This window comes from Mustela putorius, unplaced genomic scaffold (genome assembly GCF_011764305.1).
Source record: "Mustela putorius furo isolate JIRA1106 unplaced genomic scaffold, ASM1176430v1.1 tig00004043_pilon_pilon_pilon, whole genome shotgun sequence".
NCBI lineage: Eukaryota > Metazoa > Chordata > Mammalia > Carnivora > Mustelidae > Mustela > Mustela putorius.
Genome location: NW_025422178.1, coordinates 338114 through 355124, shown reverse-complemented (window position 1 = coordinate 355124; position 17011 = coordinate 338114). Strand labels below are relative to the sequence as shown.

Genomic DNA, 17011 nt, shown 5'->3' with positions numbered 1-17011 from the left:
GCATTCTCATCTTAAGACAGGGTGAGAAGGAAACCAGTTTGTGCTTTGTATCAGTGGACTTACACATCTGTAGTAGGTGCTCATTCCATGGTAACACTCCTATTAAATGGTATATGGAGGTAAGGAAACTAAGGAGGAGGGACTTTGCTGTGGAGAAAAACCAGCCATTATCAGGTTATCTATGAAGCAAATTTCTGTAAGGCAAACTTTTCTCATTAACAGCTCTTATAAAATTGAAGGGAGAAAGGCTGAAATGAAAATCTGGCAGCTGCACAGACACAGGAGAGTGGAAGACTGCTTTTTACCAACAGTGGAAGCACCCTCTCGGTTCCGTTTGTTGGGGTGCTTCCTTCCCTTGAGTGAGATTGCAATGTCACCTTTCACCAGTAGGTGCCTCCACCCTATCAGATCTCCCCCTTTAGAACTGAAAGCTTCAATTTCAGCGAAAGCTACTGCTCTGCTTTTTTATCAACTTTCAAAATATTAACATTCTGTGTTGGGAAAGATATGGGTACAGGTACACACAACTCCAAAACAGATTTATCTGCCCTCTGGAAAAGATGAACTAATCCAGATACAGTACGTATACCAAAAAACCCTTGTAAATTACTCCATACATTGGGATCCAGCAATTCCACTTCTGTAGTAACATACTATAGTACAGTCGCACACAAACATACATAGAGGAGCTACTACAGGGTGAGCACAACCAAATTCTTGTTGGCCATTTTAAAAAAATTATGTGCGTATAAATAAAATTTCTAGTAAAAAGAGATCTGCAAGAAGTGGCAGTTGACCTCTGGATACAGACAGATGCTGAATCCTAGCTTTCCTGCATATTGTGTGAACTTGTAAGTAACATTTCTGTGGTTGGAACAGTAATGGTACATACCTCATAGCATTGTTGTGAAGATGTGATTATACATTCCCAGTATATGTTGTAGGAAATATAGAGGGTTATAGAATAGTAGAAAAAGATATGCATAGGCTTGGAACAAAACCTGGAAGGTTGTCTGTCAAATGTGGTAGGGCTGGAAAATTACCAAATTGTTTTGGCAAATTGTGTTACCAAATTGTTTTTGGCTGTTTTGGTTTTAAATCACCATATATTGCTTTTATAACTAGAATACTTAAAATTAATTTTTCAAGATTGGGCATTTGAGGCAGTGTTTAATCATTTAACTTCTATAGGAGACAGCCCTATATAAAAGCTGGGAACCAGGAGCCAGAAGCCAGAACTGAAGAGCTTGATTTAGGATCAAGACACTGCAACTTGAAGCTCCCTTGTAAAGTGGAAAGTTGCCCAGGTATACATACAGTGAAGGCCCTGACATTATCTTGAAACTGACATTGTTGCTGGATTCTTTTCCTACCCACAGCTGAGCTCCAACGCTCTAAGAGCTTAGCTGCTGTTTACTTCTTGAGACTCCAGTCCGGAGACAAAATAAGATCTGCCTTTGAATATGGGCTGGCACTTCAGCTCTGCTTCTGGGTAAGCCACTTACTCTCATCTGAGTATATTTTCACAGCTTATAAAATGAGAAAAAAAGTATATTTTTAAGGATTACTGTGAAAATTCAAAGATCCAGCTTGTGGAAAAATGACAGAATAGTGGGCTATGTGACTTTCCCTCTCTGAGCCTTGTTACCTCACTTATAAAATGGGGACATTAGTACCGACTCCATGAGGTTGTTACGATGATTAAATTAGGGAAAAACCCACATTAAGTGTTCAGTAAGTGACATTTACTGCGGAGCATCTTCCAAGTGCAGGATCACACAACAAATTTAGGCTCCATGTGCCAAGAACACCTTTACTCCTAGGAATAGCCAAGGCCATTTCCTTCTCCTAGATGGGAGGTTTCCCAGTGGGCCCCCAAGTCCAGAACTCTACAGAGATGGGCCCAACCATAAGGTCTCTGAGGCCTCAGTCTGCACACACTGTTCTTTCAGCTGATGCTCCCACCTTTTGGAAGCCAAAGCTGCCAACTTGGCCTCTTGCAAAATACACATTCCATTCATAAGTGCGTTTGTGCATTTTTCCTCCCACACCCTTCTAGGCAGCCAAGGCAGCTGCTAGAGAAGCAGCTCATTTGGGGGAGAAAAGCAATTCGCAAGGGTTTTTGCACAACTCCTCATTGAAGCTTTGAACATATTACTCCAGTTTTCTGACCTCCTTGCCCATAATGGAATGGTTTAGGTCACTCAGCCATGTTTGTTTTCATTTCCTTTTCCCCCCCTTTTGTAAATAACTTCTTCCCTATTATAAAGAAAACCAATCAATGGAAACTTTAAAAACCCAGAAAAGGTAAAATTGCTTCTAATGCTACCACTCAGGGTCAACAACTGCCACTATTTCAGTCTTCTTTCTTTTTACATCATTCAAAAGCAGTTTTTAATAGCTGCATAATATTCCAACATGTTGTGTGCCATAATTTCTAAAATAGTCCCCTGTTGTTGACAGTGAAGTTGCCCCCAATTATATCCTTGCATAATATCCTTGATAAATATTTATCCTTGATAAATATTTGTCAAGGAAAAATTCCTAGAAGTGAAATTGAGCTAAAGCGTATGAACACTTAAGGTTGTTCTAACTTCACAGAAGTTTTTTACTGTGTTAGCTAGCATGGACATGTTCCAAATCTTTGCTAATTTGCTTAAGTTAAATCTATTTATGTAATAGAAAGTTTTTTAAAATTTCTATTTATTTGAATATCCTATAGATTGGCATGTATTTTTTTCAGAAGCTTTTTGGCCAACTGTTTTTCTTTAAGGTTTCCTTCTGGATTAAGTATAGTGTCCATCTGTTGATTACTGCAAATATGTTTTCTAGTTTTTTATTTTAAGGTAGTTTTAGAAGTCTTGTGATTTCTTCTATTTGCTCTTATACTTAGAAAGTCTTGACTGATCCCAAGATCAATTTACTAGCCACTGGCAAGTGTATATGGTTTTGCAGGGTAGGGGGGGGGGGGGGGGGAGCTTGTTTTTTTTAAGTAGGCTGTATGCCCAGCATGGAGCCCAGCAAGGGGCTTGAACTCACAACTATGCGAAGGAGACCTGAGCTAAGATCAAGTGGCATGCTTAACTGGGCAAGCCACCCAGGCACCCCTATGTTTTTTTTTTTAAATAATGTAATTTTTACACTTACACCTTTATTCCTACTCGAATTCATTTTGGCATACAGCAACTTCTCCCCCAAGTATTTATATTTTTACCTGTTTATCTATCTTTACTTACCCAGTCAAAGAGAATTTGTCCTTTACTATGTAAGTCCATGTATATAAGAGCCCGAGTGTTTTCTTCTGTCTTGTCTTACACTAGGTACCATACCATTTTGTAGCTCTTTATTTTAATATACTAGCAAGTTCGGCAGCACCACCCCACATAAAACACAGGGCCATGGAGAGTCTCCATCAGCATGGATTATAAAACACTAGTCAGACGCCTTGCTCTTGATTGCATTGCTGCCATATTCTAGTAGGACTTTTTCAGCACCCCTAAGGCAAGAGAATCAAGGTTGGAACATTACATAGGAAGAACATTAAGCCCAGAGAAGAGTGTCATGGCTTTCGTAAGACAGGGCCTCCTGAAAAAGTCACAACAAAGGAGAGGAAATGGAAAGGTTAGGCTGGCTCTTACCTCTGCTTCCCCAAGACTAACTAGGTCACAAGCCAGAGCTAAAATGGGACTTCCAGAGCCAACCCAGCCATGCGCTTTTGGCAACTGAATTTGAGGAAAAAGAAGGTAAAGTTCAGAAGGTAACTCTTCTGAACTTCTCTGGACCCTCAGGACTACCTTCTTAAACTTTTTTTGATAGAAAAAGTCCATTCTACATGCAGTGAAGTTCATTTCTGGTGTGAAGACATTGCTTGCCCCTCATCTAATCAGAAATTGGATTTTAGCCATATATAATCTGTACAACACCATATTAACACCTTGAATAACTCCAGGCTCTATATAAGAACCCAAATCAGTATCTTTCACTTTCTAATTCCCCAAAACTCTATTGGTTAAAGCCCTGGCTGGGCTCAAGTCAGAAAGGCCCTAGACCAGAAGACACAAGCCCAAGAGCCAACTGGGGAACAAGTACCTGTTTTGGAGACAGACCTTTTAAGTGAGGGAAAAAAGGTAACCTCCCTCCACCCCCACCCCATTTCCTTCCAGCCTCCATCTGATGCTAACCCTGGTAATAAGAGAAAAGGAAAAAAAACCCAGTTCATTGAGGAAACCTTTTTTAACCTTCTCCCTAGCTAAAGTATGTAGCCATGACTCCCAAGTCCTTCCCAACTGAAAGGAAAAATAAAAGCACATCTAGTCCCACCACTGTACTTACTTATTTTTAGGAGGTACCAACATGAGGCTGGAAATCTTTGGGAAGGTCATTAGGGCCTCCATCAAAGAAGTGAGTAAGATGGCTGGCCAATAGCTTTCCTGAATACAAACAATAACAAGACAGAAAATACAATGAAAGGAAGCTACGGGTCATAACTGGTCTACCATCATCAGACTTCTAGGATGTAAGAGCCAAATAGAGCCATCGGGGACCGTGTTAGTCGAAGCAACCCCATCCCCCAACTCCACCCCCAATTTGGCACAGAGAGAAATTCAGCCCCCAGGAGGGGCAGTGACCTGAAAGGTCCTGTTACCATGCCAACCCCCATCTCTTCCTCTCTGGATTCCTTGCATTACTCACCTGGTATCCTTTAGGAAACCTTAAACTTACGTGATTTAGGTGCTTTTTAAAGACTTAAATCCTAACCCTCTGATGGAATTCTCTTGATTTTACAGATGAGTATAAGGAAACTTGGAATTTCACTAACTTGCCAAAGGTCACACAGCAGTGGCACTTGACAGTTTCAGCTTGTCTCCTTTGCCTTAATCACTGCCAGCCTGATAGATGTAGGAGCCATCCATTAGCACAGTGCTCAAATTCACTTTTTGTTCCTCATGGGAATCCACATCAGTTGCTACCATAAGACTATTTAGGTAGTGGCCCTCTGAGGACTCATTTGCTTTTTGCCTACGAGTATCAGGACCCCAAAGGCCATTAAGCTGGTAAGTGGGAAGTCAACATCCATGTTTGAAGTCTGAGGATCCTGTACCATCTGGATTATTTTCCAAAGCAAAGGAACTGCTATCCAATATCATGTTGGAAGAGGCTCCCGATGGGTAAATCTCGCCCCAGAATAAAGTCACTGGTTTGGTTTTTTGTGGGGGTATTTTTCTCTCAGAATTGTCAATAGTCAAGTAAACAAATTTATTAAATCCAACAGCAGGTAACTTTCCAAATAAAAAAAAACATCAAAAGAAAAATGTAGACAAAGACAGAAGTGTGTGTAACAAGTTAATAAAAATATTCAAGGGGCCATTTGGAGAGTGCAACAGTGCAGAGAATACAAACAAAAGTATTGACCTTTGCCAACAAGTTTGTACATCCTCAAGAAACAGACACACTGGTCACAAACCAAGAGGAATCCACAAAGGTGGAGGGTCACATGAGTAGCAGACTCATCACCTCAGTTAAGGCAGGGTATCTGTAGGACCAATTCATCCAAGTCCCATTTGCCTATTGTTTCAAGTCCCCCCCCCCCCCTTGGAAACCTAGAATCATATTCATTAGTGCAACAGGTAAGAACCAATTAATTACAGACTCAGGGCTGAGGACCAGAGTCAGAGGGAAGACACTTATCCAGGAATTAAAGGGGTGGGGGTGGGGAGAGACACAGCATCTGCTGAATGGCTTCCTTTGGCAATATCCAAGAGTATGTCATAGTAAATAGTAAAAAGGGAAGGTAGGTGGTGGAAGAAGGTATCTATGAAAGCAGGCTTAGTTTCCAAGAGGAGTAGGGAGGATGTGGGGCCCCAGCACCTGAATCAGAAGCAGAACTTGATGGTTACTCAAAGCTATTTGAATCATCTTGGCTTCTGCAACCACTGCTCAAGCATAACTCTCAATAAGGAAAAACACCTCCAGATCCTCATTAAAACCCAGCCCCCAGTCCAGGTTAAACTGGATGTATGCTATAATTACTGCTAACCATAGAAATAATAAACTCTTTTGAAAGGGGGTAGGTGGGAACCCACTCTAGGATTCAGCAACAGATTATGGAGGAGGAGGATCAATAAGATAGGTCCTCAAATGAGACCCAATTAACACACGTTAATAACTTTAATAGTCCTTTCAGCTGCTTAAACAAGTTACTGCTAGAGTCCCAGCAAAGGAAGACCTTTGTCAGTTACCAGTATTTTTCAAGTCCCTCCAAGGGAAGACCTTTGTCAGTTACCAAGATGTTCAAGTATCACTAAGCAAACATTAAGAGACACAAGAAAAACAGCAAAGCAGGCAGCTGAAACAAACCTAGCAGCAGCTTCTCTCCAGCCTTTGTAATGGTATAATTGGGCTTCCCTACACTCGACTTCTTTTTAAATGTGGCAAACCAGTCCTAAATATAGATGTTTTGGTTTTCAAACTTTTAGACCCAAGTCCTTATCCCCGTAACTTCCCACCGTTGTTTAATGCAGTTTGGCATAGTTTAGCATTTGAGGCCGTCACATGAACTATGGAGTTCCACACCCTGCAGGTTCCAGCACTGAGGACTGAATTTTGGCACGAGTCTCTGGGAGATCAGAACTGTATCAACGATGAACTAATAAATACTCTGTGGCTTAATCCCTTCTTCCTTTCCAAGAAGGCTAGTTTGTGCCTTCCTTAGGGAAGTTTAATATTGAAAACACTGCCTTGTACATGACATTTCCAGTTGGATTACTTTGGGCCTCTGGGCTTGGGTTAAATTTGGATCCTTACCCAGCTCTAATTTTTCTTACCAGAAGACTAGATAGGGGGTCTTGGACCCAACTGGCACAACTTGGACCACAACTGGCACAGATAAGGGAAACTATTGAGGCATCCAGCTAAAGCACAGCAAAGTGTCATTACAGGGATCGGGTTAATGATACATTCAAATATGGCAGGAATGGGGGAAAAGCATTTCAATGAAGCAACACTTCATCTCATACAGCTTTCTAATCCCTAAAACATCATAAACTCAAAGCCATTTGCCAAAATCCAAGGATTTCCCAATCCATATTCAATTTCTTAGAGTCACCTTCAGGTAATTTGCTATTTTCAAAATGGCGTCCACATCCTGCCCCTCTTCACACCACCCTGATGTTACACTGTTAAAGTGAAGAGCGTGCTGGCTTACCTGAGGGGCATGCATCTGGCATCTTCTGCACAATTACGGCTCATTCATTAAACAGCAAACCTATTTCTAGGTTAAAAGGAATAGGGGCCTTTCATTTCTCGATAGTGTGACTACAAAACCCTACACAAACCCCACCTTCAATCCCTTTGAAAAAAAACTGCTTTTCCTGTGGTCAAGTCAGACATTGGCCCCAGCCACTACAGAAGCTTGGAAACCATTGCATCAGGAATGCCAACCTGTATAGAACCTGTAAGTCCTTCCCTAACTGCTCCCTCTTCTGGTTTTTCAACTACATTTCTGTAACAGATCATTAAAATATAACCAAAAATAATTTAATGGCTCTTTTTGTGGGGGCTGGGGAGGCTGAACAGTTAACAAAATCCACCCACTCTAGCACACCTAATGCATGGATGGAATGCCACCTTGTAGGCCGGGAAAGGAATCCAGTTCCTCCAGAGTCCTCAGGACCCTCGGTGCCAAGCCCTTTTGTGCACTTCTCTCCGTATACCCTTGTAATCTAAGAAGAGAACCTTAACCTGACTAGATGCAGCCTGCCTTTTCCCTTTTTCAACCTCTACCCAGTCTACAAGCAAGAAAAACTGGGGGTTGCAGGACTGGCTAGATGAGAAGGCAGTATAGTATCTTTAAGACTTCAGTCTGGGGACCCTGACTACAGTTGAGCCCACAGAACCTGCTGGGGCCCCTAGAAACTCCATTTATGGGGCACCTGGGTGGCTCAGTGGGTTAAGCCTCTGCCTTCGGCTCAGGTCATGATCTCAGGATTCTGGGATTGAGCCCCGCATCGGGCTCTCTGCTCAGCAGGGAGCCTGCTTCCCCTCTCTCTCTCTGCCTGGTTCTCTGCCTACTTGTGATCTCTCTCTCTGTATCAAATAAATAAATAAAATATTAAAAAAAAAAAAAAGAAACTATTTATATAAGGAACTTGTGTCAGGCTAGAACAAAGCCAGATATCTGGACTGGGAACCTCTTCAGCTTTCCAGCAGTACTGCTAACTTGCTGTGGCTGATTTTAAAAGTTTCCCTTCTGCCCCTCTAGAGGGGGCAACTGCCAGGTTTAGGATCTTCAAAAAAAAAAAAAAAAAAAGAAAAAGAAATCAAACCAACCATTTCCTATGTCAATGTCAATCTTGGAAAAACATCGACTGCATAAACTCCCTAAGTAATCGTCTTTGGAAAGATGGGAGCCTAGAGCCATAAGCTTCCTAATAAAGGAATTCAAAATAAGCAATTCCTGCCCAGGCTGAGAAACATATACCTAGGAGGCAGATGGAAGCAGTTAGAGAAGAAACTCCAAAAATGTTTAATAGACAAACTCTCATTACCTCAAAAGTATAAATATTTTGTAAGTTTTTATTTAAAAGATTCCCTTTTCAATCTGTTCCCAAGTGTTGGGAGCTGAACTGTACAAGTTCCTGCCACCCACCTTTCCAGTACAGTTTTTTGAGGACATGTTTTTTTAATGGAAAAATAACCAGAGGACCCTCTACTGAAACCAGGTAGGACCAGAGTCAGCTCCTGTGTGGCAGTTTGGCCAAAGCTGGCCTTATGGAGCAAGCACGTGGAGGAGTCTGGGCAACTGCGCCTCCCTCTTGTGAGGAAAAGGCTGAGAAAATTCATCCTCTCTTTAGTGAGGATGGTCCAAATTCAGATTCAAAAACCTCCATTTATGATGTTCCCTGGCACTCTTCTTATGCATTATATATTGAAGGCAGCTCCCTCTTTTATGGCCAGTTTTAGCAGGCAAAGAAACAAAGGAATATAGATACATATATGTGTATATATATATTTTATATAGGTAAAATATATACATATCTTATATATGTATATATACATATTTGGGGGTAGGGGAAGGAGAGAAGGGTCATGTAAACCTAAACAGTCATCACATTACCCCAAATGAGCCTGACATTAACAAAGAAGATAATAAATAACTCCTGGGGGTTAAGTGACAACGTGGGTGCAGCAAGAAGGGAAAGGGCACACGTTTAACTATTAAATACACTTCTGTATTTGTTTGGCAGAGTTCAGGCCAGCCCCAGGCATCTGCACTTGCCAGACAAGTAAGCTGATGATACTCAAAAAAACTTTAAAAAAAAAAAAAAAAAATTCAAGCAGAGCTCCATACCACAGTTTTCCTTCAAGTCAGTTGGCCGGCAGGCACAGTTTTCCGACCACCAGGAACAGAAACTTTGGCTCCAAGGCAAATGAAAAAAAAAAAAAAAAAAAGGGTATTTTCACTTACAACATGAAAATACAGAAAATTCATCGAAAAAAGAAAACTATCAAAGTCTACTTCCAGCAAAACTGAGGTAGCACTGCTTTCTCTGCATTCAATGCTTAAGTGGTTCTCAGTACTATGTGTTCTAAAAAAAAAAAAAAAAAACTGCTCACTTGACTGACAGGTGCAGCATGTTGATGGATAAACTCAACATGAAATGCAATAGGTCAAAGAAGGAATGAGCAAGAAGTGAAGAAAAAAGGGTTTCGGATAAATTAGCTTAAAAGGGGGTTGTCACCAGACTACAAATGCTCTTGGCTGGCCTTGGCTCTCCAAGAGCTTTAAATTGCCTGGGAATTAATGCAATATGGTTAACAGTTAACACTGCTATTCAATTCTGTGTAAATCTTTTAAAATAATTATTACAACCTAAATTCAATCATGTAAACAGCACTACACACAGTACAGACCTGCCCTGAAAAACAGAATATGCAAAACTGAGATCTGGCACTGTATCATCTTGTAATGTTAATTCAACCTAACCGTCCCATTCCCCCCTCCCTGCTCTATAACCCTCCCCCACAAAGAAATCTAATTTGTGCAAGAAATGGCAGGCTTATTCTATCTGAAGGCTTCAAAAAAAAAAAAAATACACACAACATGTAGCCAGGTTCAAATATTTTGGGGAACACCCCCCAAAAGAAATAACCAAAATAACCAAAAAGTGAAGAAAGTGCCTAAAACATGATACAGCATTTTAGAGCCCTTTCAGATACAAGGCAGAGAAAGGTGTAAAGTAGAAAATATCTGGATCTTCAGTAATTTCCAGAAAGGTCCAATTCCTCGGTTGGCTGCAGGGCAGCAGGCAGATCCTTGCTGCTGCTGCTGCTCCTGGGATAGAGCCACTAAGTCTGCTCCCCGGGACACAAGCCCTCGGGCCCTGAGCTGAGTGCACCTCTCCCTTCCCCTTCTCTTTTCCTTCGCTCCATTTCCCACTCCACAAAGGTATCAAAGAGACTTGGCCAGGCCTCGTCTTCGCTGTAGTTGCTGAGGTCAGGACCAATCACCTGAGTGAAGTTAAGGAACATGTTCCAGGTGTCCCGGGAGATGCCCTTGATCCCCGAGGGGTTCTCAGTTAGGAAGTTTAGCCACTGGTCCAATACTGGAGGATTGTTCTGGGTAAAGACTAGTTTCCACAGGGCAATGGCTATTTCCCGATGCAGTGACCGCTGCCCTTCTTCAGAGTCCAGACCGAACTGAAATGTAAACCGGTAGAGATCCTTAAATTTATCCTCTTGTTTGGCTTCCGTTAAGAGGCTAGGGAACCGTGCACAGATCCCATCAATGCTGTCTGCACTTATTGCTTTGCAGCCATCAAAAAACTCCTTCCTGCAACAGGAAGGAGGGGGCACAATTAATGTTTATAAACAGTAGCATCTGCTGAGAAGCAACATAGCAAAGTAAGAGCATGGCTTGGAGGCTGGATGACCCGGCTTTGAATTCCAACTCCTCCACTAATTAGTCCTATTTCGTCATCTGTCAAATGGTGAGAATACCACCTTACTTCATAGGGTTTTGGTGAGGACTAAAAATATGTGTCAACTGCTTCTAACCGTGTCTGGCACATGGTAGGCAGCTGACGGTGTTTGGTTCATTCACTTATTCATCCTTCCAAAGCGAAACCCCAGTCCGCCGCTCGATGCCCTATCTCCTATTCTGCAACAGTGATTAAGCTGCAGACTCCCCTCTCAGGCGGGGGAGTCTTCCTGCTTTCCTTTTGATTCTCTATGGTTGCTTGTTTTTGGAATGTTTTTGGTGACTGCCAAGAGAGATCTTTAGAGCCAAAGATTCTGGATAAACCTGCCTAACTCTGCTCCAGAGATCAAAGTTCTGTTATTAAAAAACGAAAACTGCATATGTATTTTTAACATCTACATAATACTTTCAGGTTACAACCTGGTCTCTCACTGATGATCATCTCAGAGACTGCTGTTTCAGCTGAAGACACAAGGCATCCGAAGTCTGCCGGGCAACCTACCTTGGGGGGCAGGGCTCAAAGTCAATTCTTATTTATAACCCAGTGCTCTGCAAATCATACGCTGGGTGACCTTGCCACTCCGTCCCCACAAACCACCTCTACAGGGACGCGTGGCCACAGCAATGTGCACAACTACTGTGCTCACCGAGGCCAACTGTCCTGGCTGACACAGACGCCGGCCGAGGGCCATGCGTCCAGAGCCAGAAGGGGCAAGGAGCTCAGTGCACTGATGGAGGCGGCTCCCCAAAGGCGCTCCCCAGCCCGGCATTCACAGTGCCTGGCACACGAGAGGTGTACAATAAATATCCAGTGGGTGAGGGAGTGAGGGAATGAACAAGCCAAACGGTGGAAGAAAGATTAAAGGTCCCAAAAGGGCAGCGGGGCTGGGCAGCAGTGTGGGGCCCAGGGCGTCACATGGGCTACTCCTTAACCTCAGGCAAAGACGGTCCCTGCCTGTTCCTCTGGGGCTGCACCAGCTTTAGAGAAACGGGTCAAAAAAAAGAACGACTTACCCCAAAGCCTAAGCAGCCAACCCCGTTCTCCCCCAGCTGGGCCCCGCTGCCCAAAAGTGCACTTGTCCTCCTCGGCTCACCTGGTGACATGAAGTTTTTGTGACTAACCTGGTGAATTTGCACATGGTAGCGGCCTGGAACTTCCAAGCCAAGAGCAGCACTCGAAATTCCGTGGGGTCAACACATAAGTCATTGCAAAAGCGCTCCATGCCTTCCTCCAAAATTGCATCCTCCCGCTCGTCCTTGTAGCGCCTGAACAATTCTTCCAGCCTCTGCAGGGAAGACTCCTCGGCATTGGACTTGGGCTCCCTCCCAGCATCTCCAGAGGACGTTGGCAACTGGCAGGGCTCGGTGGCAGCCTCTGCCTTCTTGGTCCCATTGACAAGGATATCCCCACCTGGCTTGCCACAGGCTGGCGGCTGTTCCTCGCGGTGGCCTGCGCTCCGCCTGCTGTGTGACTTGCTGCCAGGGTCACGGTCTCCGTTCTTGCTGCCCAGGGTGGATGAGGGATTCTTGCACTTGGTGACACACTGGCCCATGGTGCTGATGGCCTGGCCCCTAGAGTGGCCCCCTCTGGATCAGATGCCCTCGCTGCCACTGGCCCATGTGCCTCAACATGCCATCAGCCAGAGGAGCCAGCCAACCTAGAAAAAAAATACAAAGCAGTTACCACTGGACAGGGAGACGGGCATTCGCAAACTCCATTCCCTTCCCCTGCAGGGACTGCAGCCTGGGGCACCATTCTATGTCCGTGAGCCAAGCCTGAACCAGGGGAGAGACCCAGAGTTCTTCGCCATCCCCCCCACCCCCCTGCAAGCTCCAGACCTTCACACTGGAAATGCAGGGCTAGGACACGTATGGAGAACCAATAAGAAAATCCCTAAAACTCTTAAGGTAACATAGGCTACAAAGAGGTTGATTCATGTGCAGAATGCATCAAGGAAGACTACGGTTTTGCCAGAAATATTCCAGAGGAAATCTGTCTTGCCAACTTGCCAGAAGAAAGCTATTTGGTCCTGGGTTAAGCCAGAAGGTGTAAATAAAAAGTTCATCTTCTAGTCTCTCATGTCAAAACCCTCTGAGTTTCTTTTTAAGTAGGATGAGTAGGGAGAAAAGGGCCCAAAGAGGAGGTAAAGGATTTGTAGCGTCAGGACTACAAGCAGGGTCCTAGCCCCACAGCAAACTAAAATTTGTCTCTGATCTCTTCCGATTCCTTTCTCGGGCTCCCCCCACGGTAGGTGAAATGCCCTTTCTCCACCCTTCCTCTGCCCACCCAGAGGAGCCAAACACCAGCCACAGTTCCCGGGCCTCCCGTGTCTTATTCTCCCCCTACCGGGTCCTCTGGGAGGCTGCATGAAGAGTACAAGCCAAGGCCACACTAAACAGCAAGGTCCTACAAGGCTGCAAACTCAGTCCTCCAAGGGAGTGTCTCCACCTTAAAAGAGGGGCTGATTTATCCAAATGTCTCTAAATGGTAGAGTAATTGCTAGATAAAAAAAGAAATCTGCACTGATATATTACAAACTCATCATGGTGGTTTATTTATTACCTATGCTATTTAAAAGTGTTTCTAAAAGAATTGCTAGAGATTTCCTGGCCAGGGGTGAGGTGATATCTCTGCTAACTCTGTCTTCTCAGGACTCTTTTTTTTTTTTTTTTTACAGAGAGAGGGAGAGATCACAAGTAGGCAGAGAGGCAGGCATAGAAAGAGGGGGAAGCAGGCTCCCTGCTGAGCAGAGAGCACGATGCGGGGCTCGATCCCAGGACCTTGGGATCATGACCTGAACCGAAGGCAGTTGCTTAACCCACTGAGCCACCCAGGCGCCCCAGGACTCTTCTTAACTTCAACCACTCGCGAGAAGATCCAGCGACAACTTAGTAGGAAAAGTCTACCTGCAGCGGCCAAACTCACAATGTTAATGAACTTTAGACCAGGAGCCAAAAGTACAGTAGGTTAACGGGCACCAAAATCAAGGTCAGTCCCATGCCTCTCCAGCTCTAGGAAGAAGCATTCATGGCCCTTCATGATCCAAATTCAAAGCCTTTAGGAGACAGGCAGTGGGGCAGAGGATGCTTTTTACAGAGGATGGACCTTTCAACTTTAGTTAAAGAGCTTTCATTTCCTCCAAATGGTGCCTGGATAAATTTGGGGTTATCTTCAAAAGGAATCCTATGGGTAAATTCTGAGTGTAGCAGTTTAAAATGACGACCAAAATCATTCTTATAACTTATCGGAAACTCATGGTTATCAGGGTGTATCCTATTCTTCACCCTCAAAGAGAAGGAATGACAGAGAGACATGCCCATACATGCCCTCTAAAGATCTGCAATTTCACTTAGACTTAAAAAAAAAAAAAAAAGAAAGAAACACACACACAAAAACCACTGAAACCTGAAAGGGTTTTTTGGTGTGGAAAGACAGATCCAAGTATGTTTTCTTGTCTTTTTATTCTTTAACAGTATAGGGAATAAACCTTAACCACAACCTATTAAAATTTAAAAGGCAAGGGGTTAATTCTTGGAAGACCAGCATACAAGGAAAGCAACTGTTCGAGCTGAAGTATCTCAAAACAAAAAGGACTATACCATGTGGAAGGTCTGGTTTCCAGATTTGTGTTTCTAAAGACTACAGTGCTAAAAGAAACAAAAGGCCCAAACTTACACAAACCCCACATGCTCACAGACTGGCAATTCTAATTCCCAGGCACGCTGACTCACCAGGGTTTGCTGCTCAGCTCCTGCTGGGGAGGGAGGCCCAGGTACCTGGCAGGGTAAGAGGATTTCCTGGCCTCCATCTGACCCACCTACCCCAGGCCATGTACCTCCACCCCCACAGGACAGATGCTTCACTGAACCAGCTTCCTCCAAATCCCGGCGCCAAGGCCTTCAGGTAGGGACAGAACAGATGGGCCTCCCAAAGAGGCCCTAATCCCATTTACCCCAACGGCCCTCCACATAAGAGCATCTCTGATGACCTGACACAGCAGAACCTGAAGGCTTTTAACATGCCCAGCAGATGAGAAAAAGGAGGGGAAAATCAATTTGAACAGATGATCAATCAGCAAGTACCAGAAGGTCAGATCTCTTTCTTCCATTCTGGTCCCTATCTGTGAAAGGCCCCCACGCTGGGTGAGTGTTTGAGGGAAGTGATGATCTCAAGCCAGAAGAAAACATTTTCAGACCTGGTGGGGACTGTGGGGACTACAGCCCCCAGTTATCCAATGGCCTCCCTTCTGCGCTACCTCGTCCCCAGGAGAACAGCTGTGCCCCCAGCGCCTTCCCCAGGCTCAGTCTCACACAAGCCCAGTGCCCCAGGCTGACAGCACTTCAAGTGTTTTAAAGCTGAAAGTCTCCCTGGGCTTGATAGCTGATGGCTAACAGCTAAGAATGGCAGTTATCAATTATTGAATACTTGATACCATGTCGGCCACTACGCTTCTAAGCATTTTATGGACTTCAAACTCCTATATCCTCACCACAACCCCATTTAAAGACAGGGAAACTGAGGCACAAAGTAACTCATCCAACATCACACAATGTCTGTCTTGAGACACACACCTTTAGCACTAGGCTAGACTGCCGAGTATACCTCCCATCAGAGAACTGAGGGAAAGCCCACCAACACATGGGTCCTGAGCTCTGAAGTCACGACAGTGATCCTGGAAGAGCAAGTTTTACCACCCGCTACTGGAAAGAGAACGCACTGTCCATGCCCGGTGTTCAGGAAGAGCGTCCTACCCACTGCCCTCTCCCAGAGAGCCCTGCCACCGAGATTCAGGCAGTGATGATGCCCTTGGACTCAGCCTCGCCAAAGATGCCCTAAAGCAGTGCTGTTTCGGTCAATCGGCATGGTTAAAAGCTGCAGCTTGGAAATCAAAGCTCAACTCTGCCAGTGATTATGGCTGACCCTGATCAAAACCTGTATCTGCTCAACCCACAAAATGCTATCTGCCTCACAGAGCTGTTGAAAGGATTGCGTCAGTAGGGGCACCTGGGTGGCCCAGTCCTTAAGCATCTGCCTTCAGCTCAGGTCCTGGAACCAAGACCCACGGGCTCCCTGCTTCGTGGGAAGCCTGTTCTCCCTCTCCCACCCCCACTGCTTGTGTTCCCTTTCTCACAGTCTCTCTAAAACAAAATCTTTTTTTTTTTTTTTTAAAGATTCCATCAGGAAATGCAGATAAAGGGTACTTGCCACACAATGCCTCCTGGCCCCCACCAACAATGGAGGACAGCCATCAGTCATTATTATTACCAGCCAAGCTCTTTTTTTTTTTTTTTTTTAAACTATTTATTTGACAACACAAGTAGATGGACAGGCTTGCCCTGAGATCAAACCCAGGCGCCCCACCAGCCACCACTGCCAAATGCACCACTGCCCAAAAGCACGCAAGCTCGGGTTCTCCATAGGGTAAGACTTCCTTATGATTAATACTGAGTAAAATCAAGCTGGGTATTTGCTTTGTTCTAGGGACACCTTGAACCCAGTAGTTACCCCCGTCCCTAACCTGGGGCAAGCTTCCAGCTAGTAGTCCCAAACTCCTTTCCCTTTTCTACGTGGTCCTAGCTCTTGTAGATTTGAAAAAGAATTTCTAGGGCGCCTCGGTGGCTCAGTGGGTTAAAGCCTCTGCCTTCGGCTCAGGCCATCATCCCAGGGTCCTGTGATAGAGCCCCACATCGGGCTCTCTGCTCAGTAGGGAGCCTGCTTCCCCCTCTCTCTCTGCCTGCCTCTCTGCCTACTTGTGATCTCTATCAAATAAATAAATAAAATCTTAAAAAAAAAAAAAAAAAAAAAAAAAAATCATGTATACCACTTTAACGGAACTGCCTTTCCAGCTGGTCATCTCAGCTGCCTCTCTGAAGCAGACAGCCTCGGCACCACCTGGGCGCCCCAAAAGCCAAATTTTACCAGCAACAGAGCACCATTATTAAGGAATACCACTCTGTATTGAGTAGTACATTACAACCACTATACCCAAATGCTCCGTGCAATAGAAAAGAACAGCAAGGCCAAGGAGCTAT

General features: G+C 44.4%; 1 protein-coding gene across 6 annotated transcripts in view; it reads right to left on the bottom strand.

The window, feature by feature from the left end:
• Positions 1-8562: 8562 nt before the first annotated feature.
• DCUN1D3 (defective in cullin neddylation 1 domain containing 3) overlaps positions 8563-17011 on the bottom strand; it is a 36491-nt gene continuing 28042 nt past the window's right edge. For all 6 annotated transcript variants that reach the window (XM_004780140.3, XM_004780144.3, XM_004780143.3 and 3 more), the window contains exons 2-3: positions 12101-12636; positions 8563-10831 (exon numbers count right to left, since the gene is read on the bottom strand). In XM_004780140.3, the coding sequence (XP_004780197.1) occupies positions 10348-10831; positions 12101-12531 (915 nt within the window). In that variant the 5' untranslated portion in view covers positions 12532-12636 and the 3' untranslated portion in view covers positions 8563-10347. The remainder of the gene's footprint in view (positions 10832-12100; positions 12637-17011) is intronic.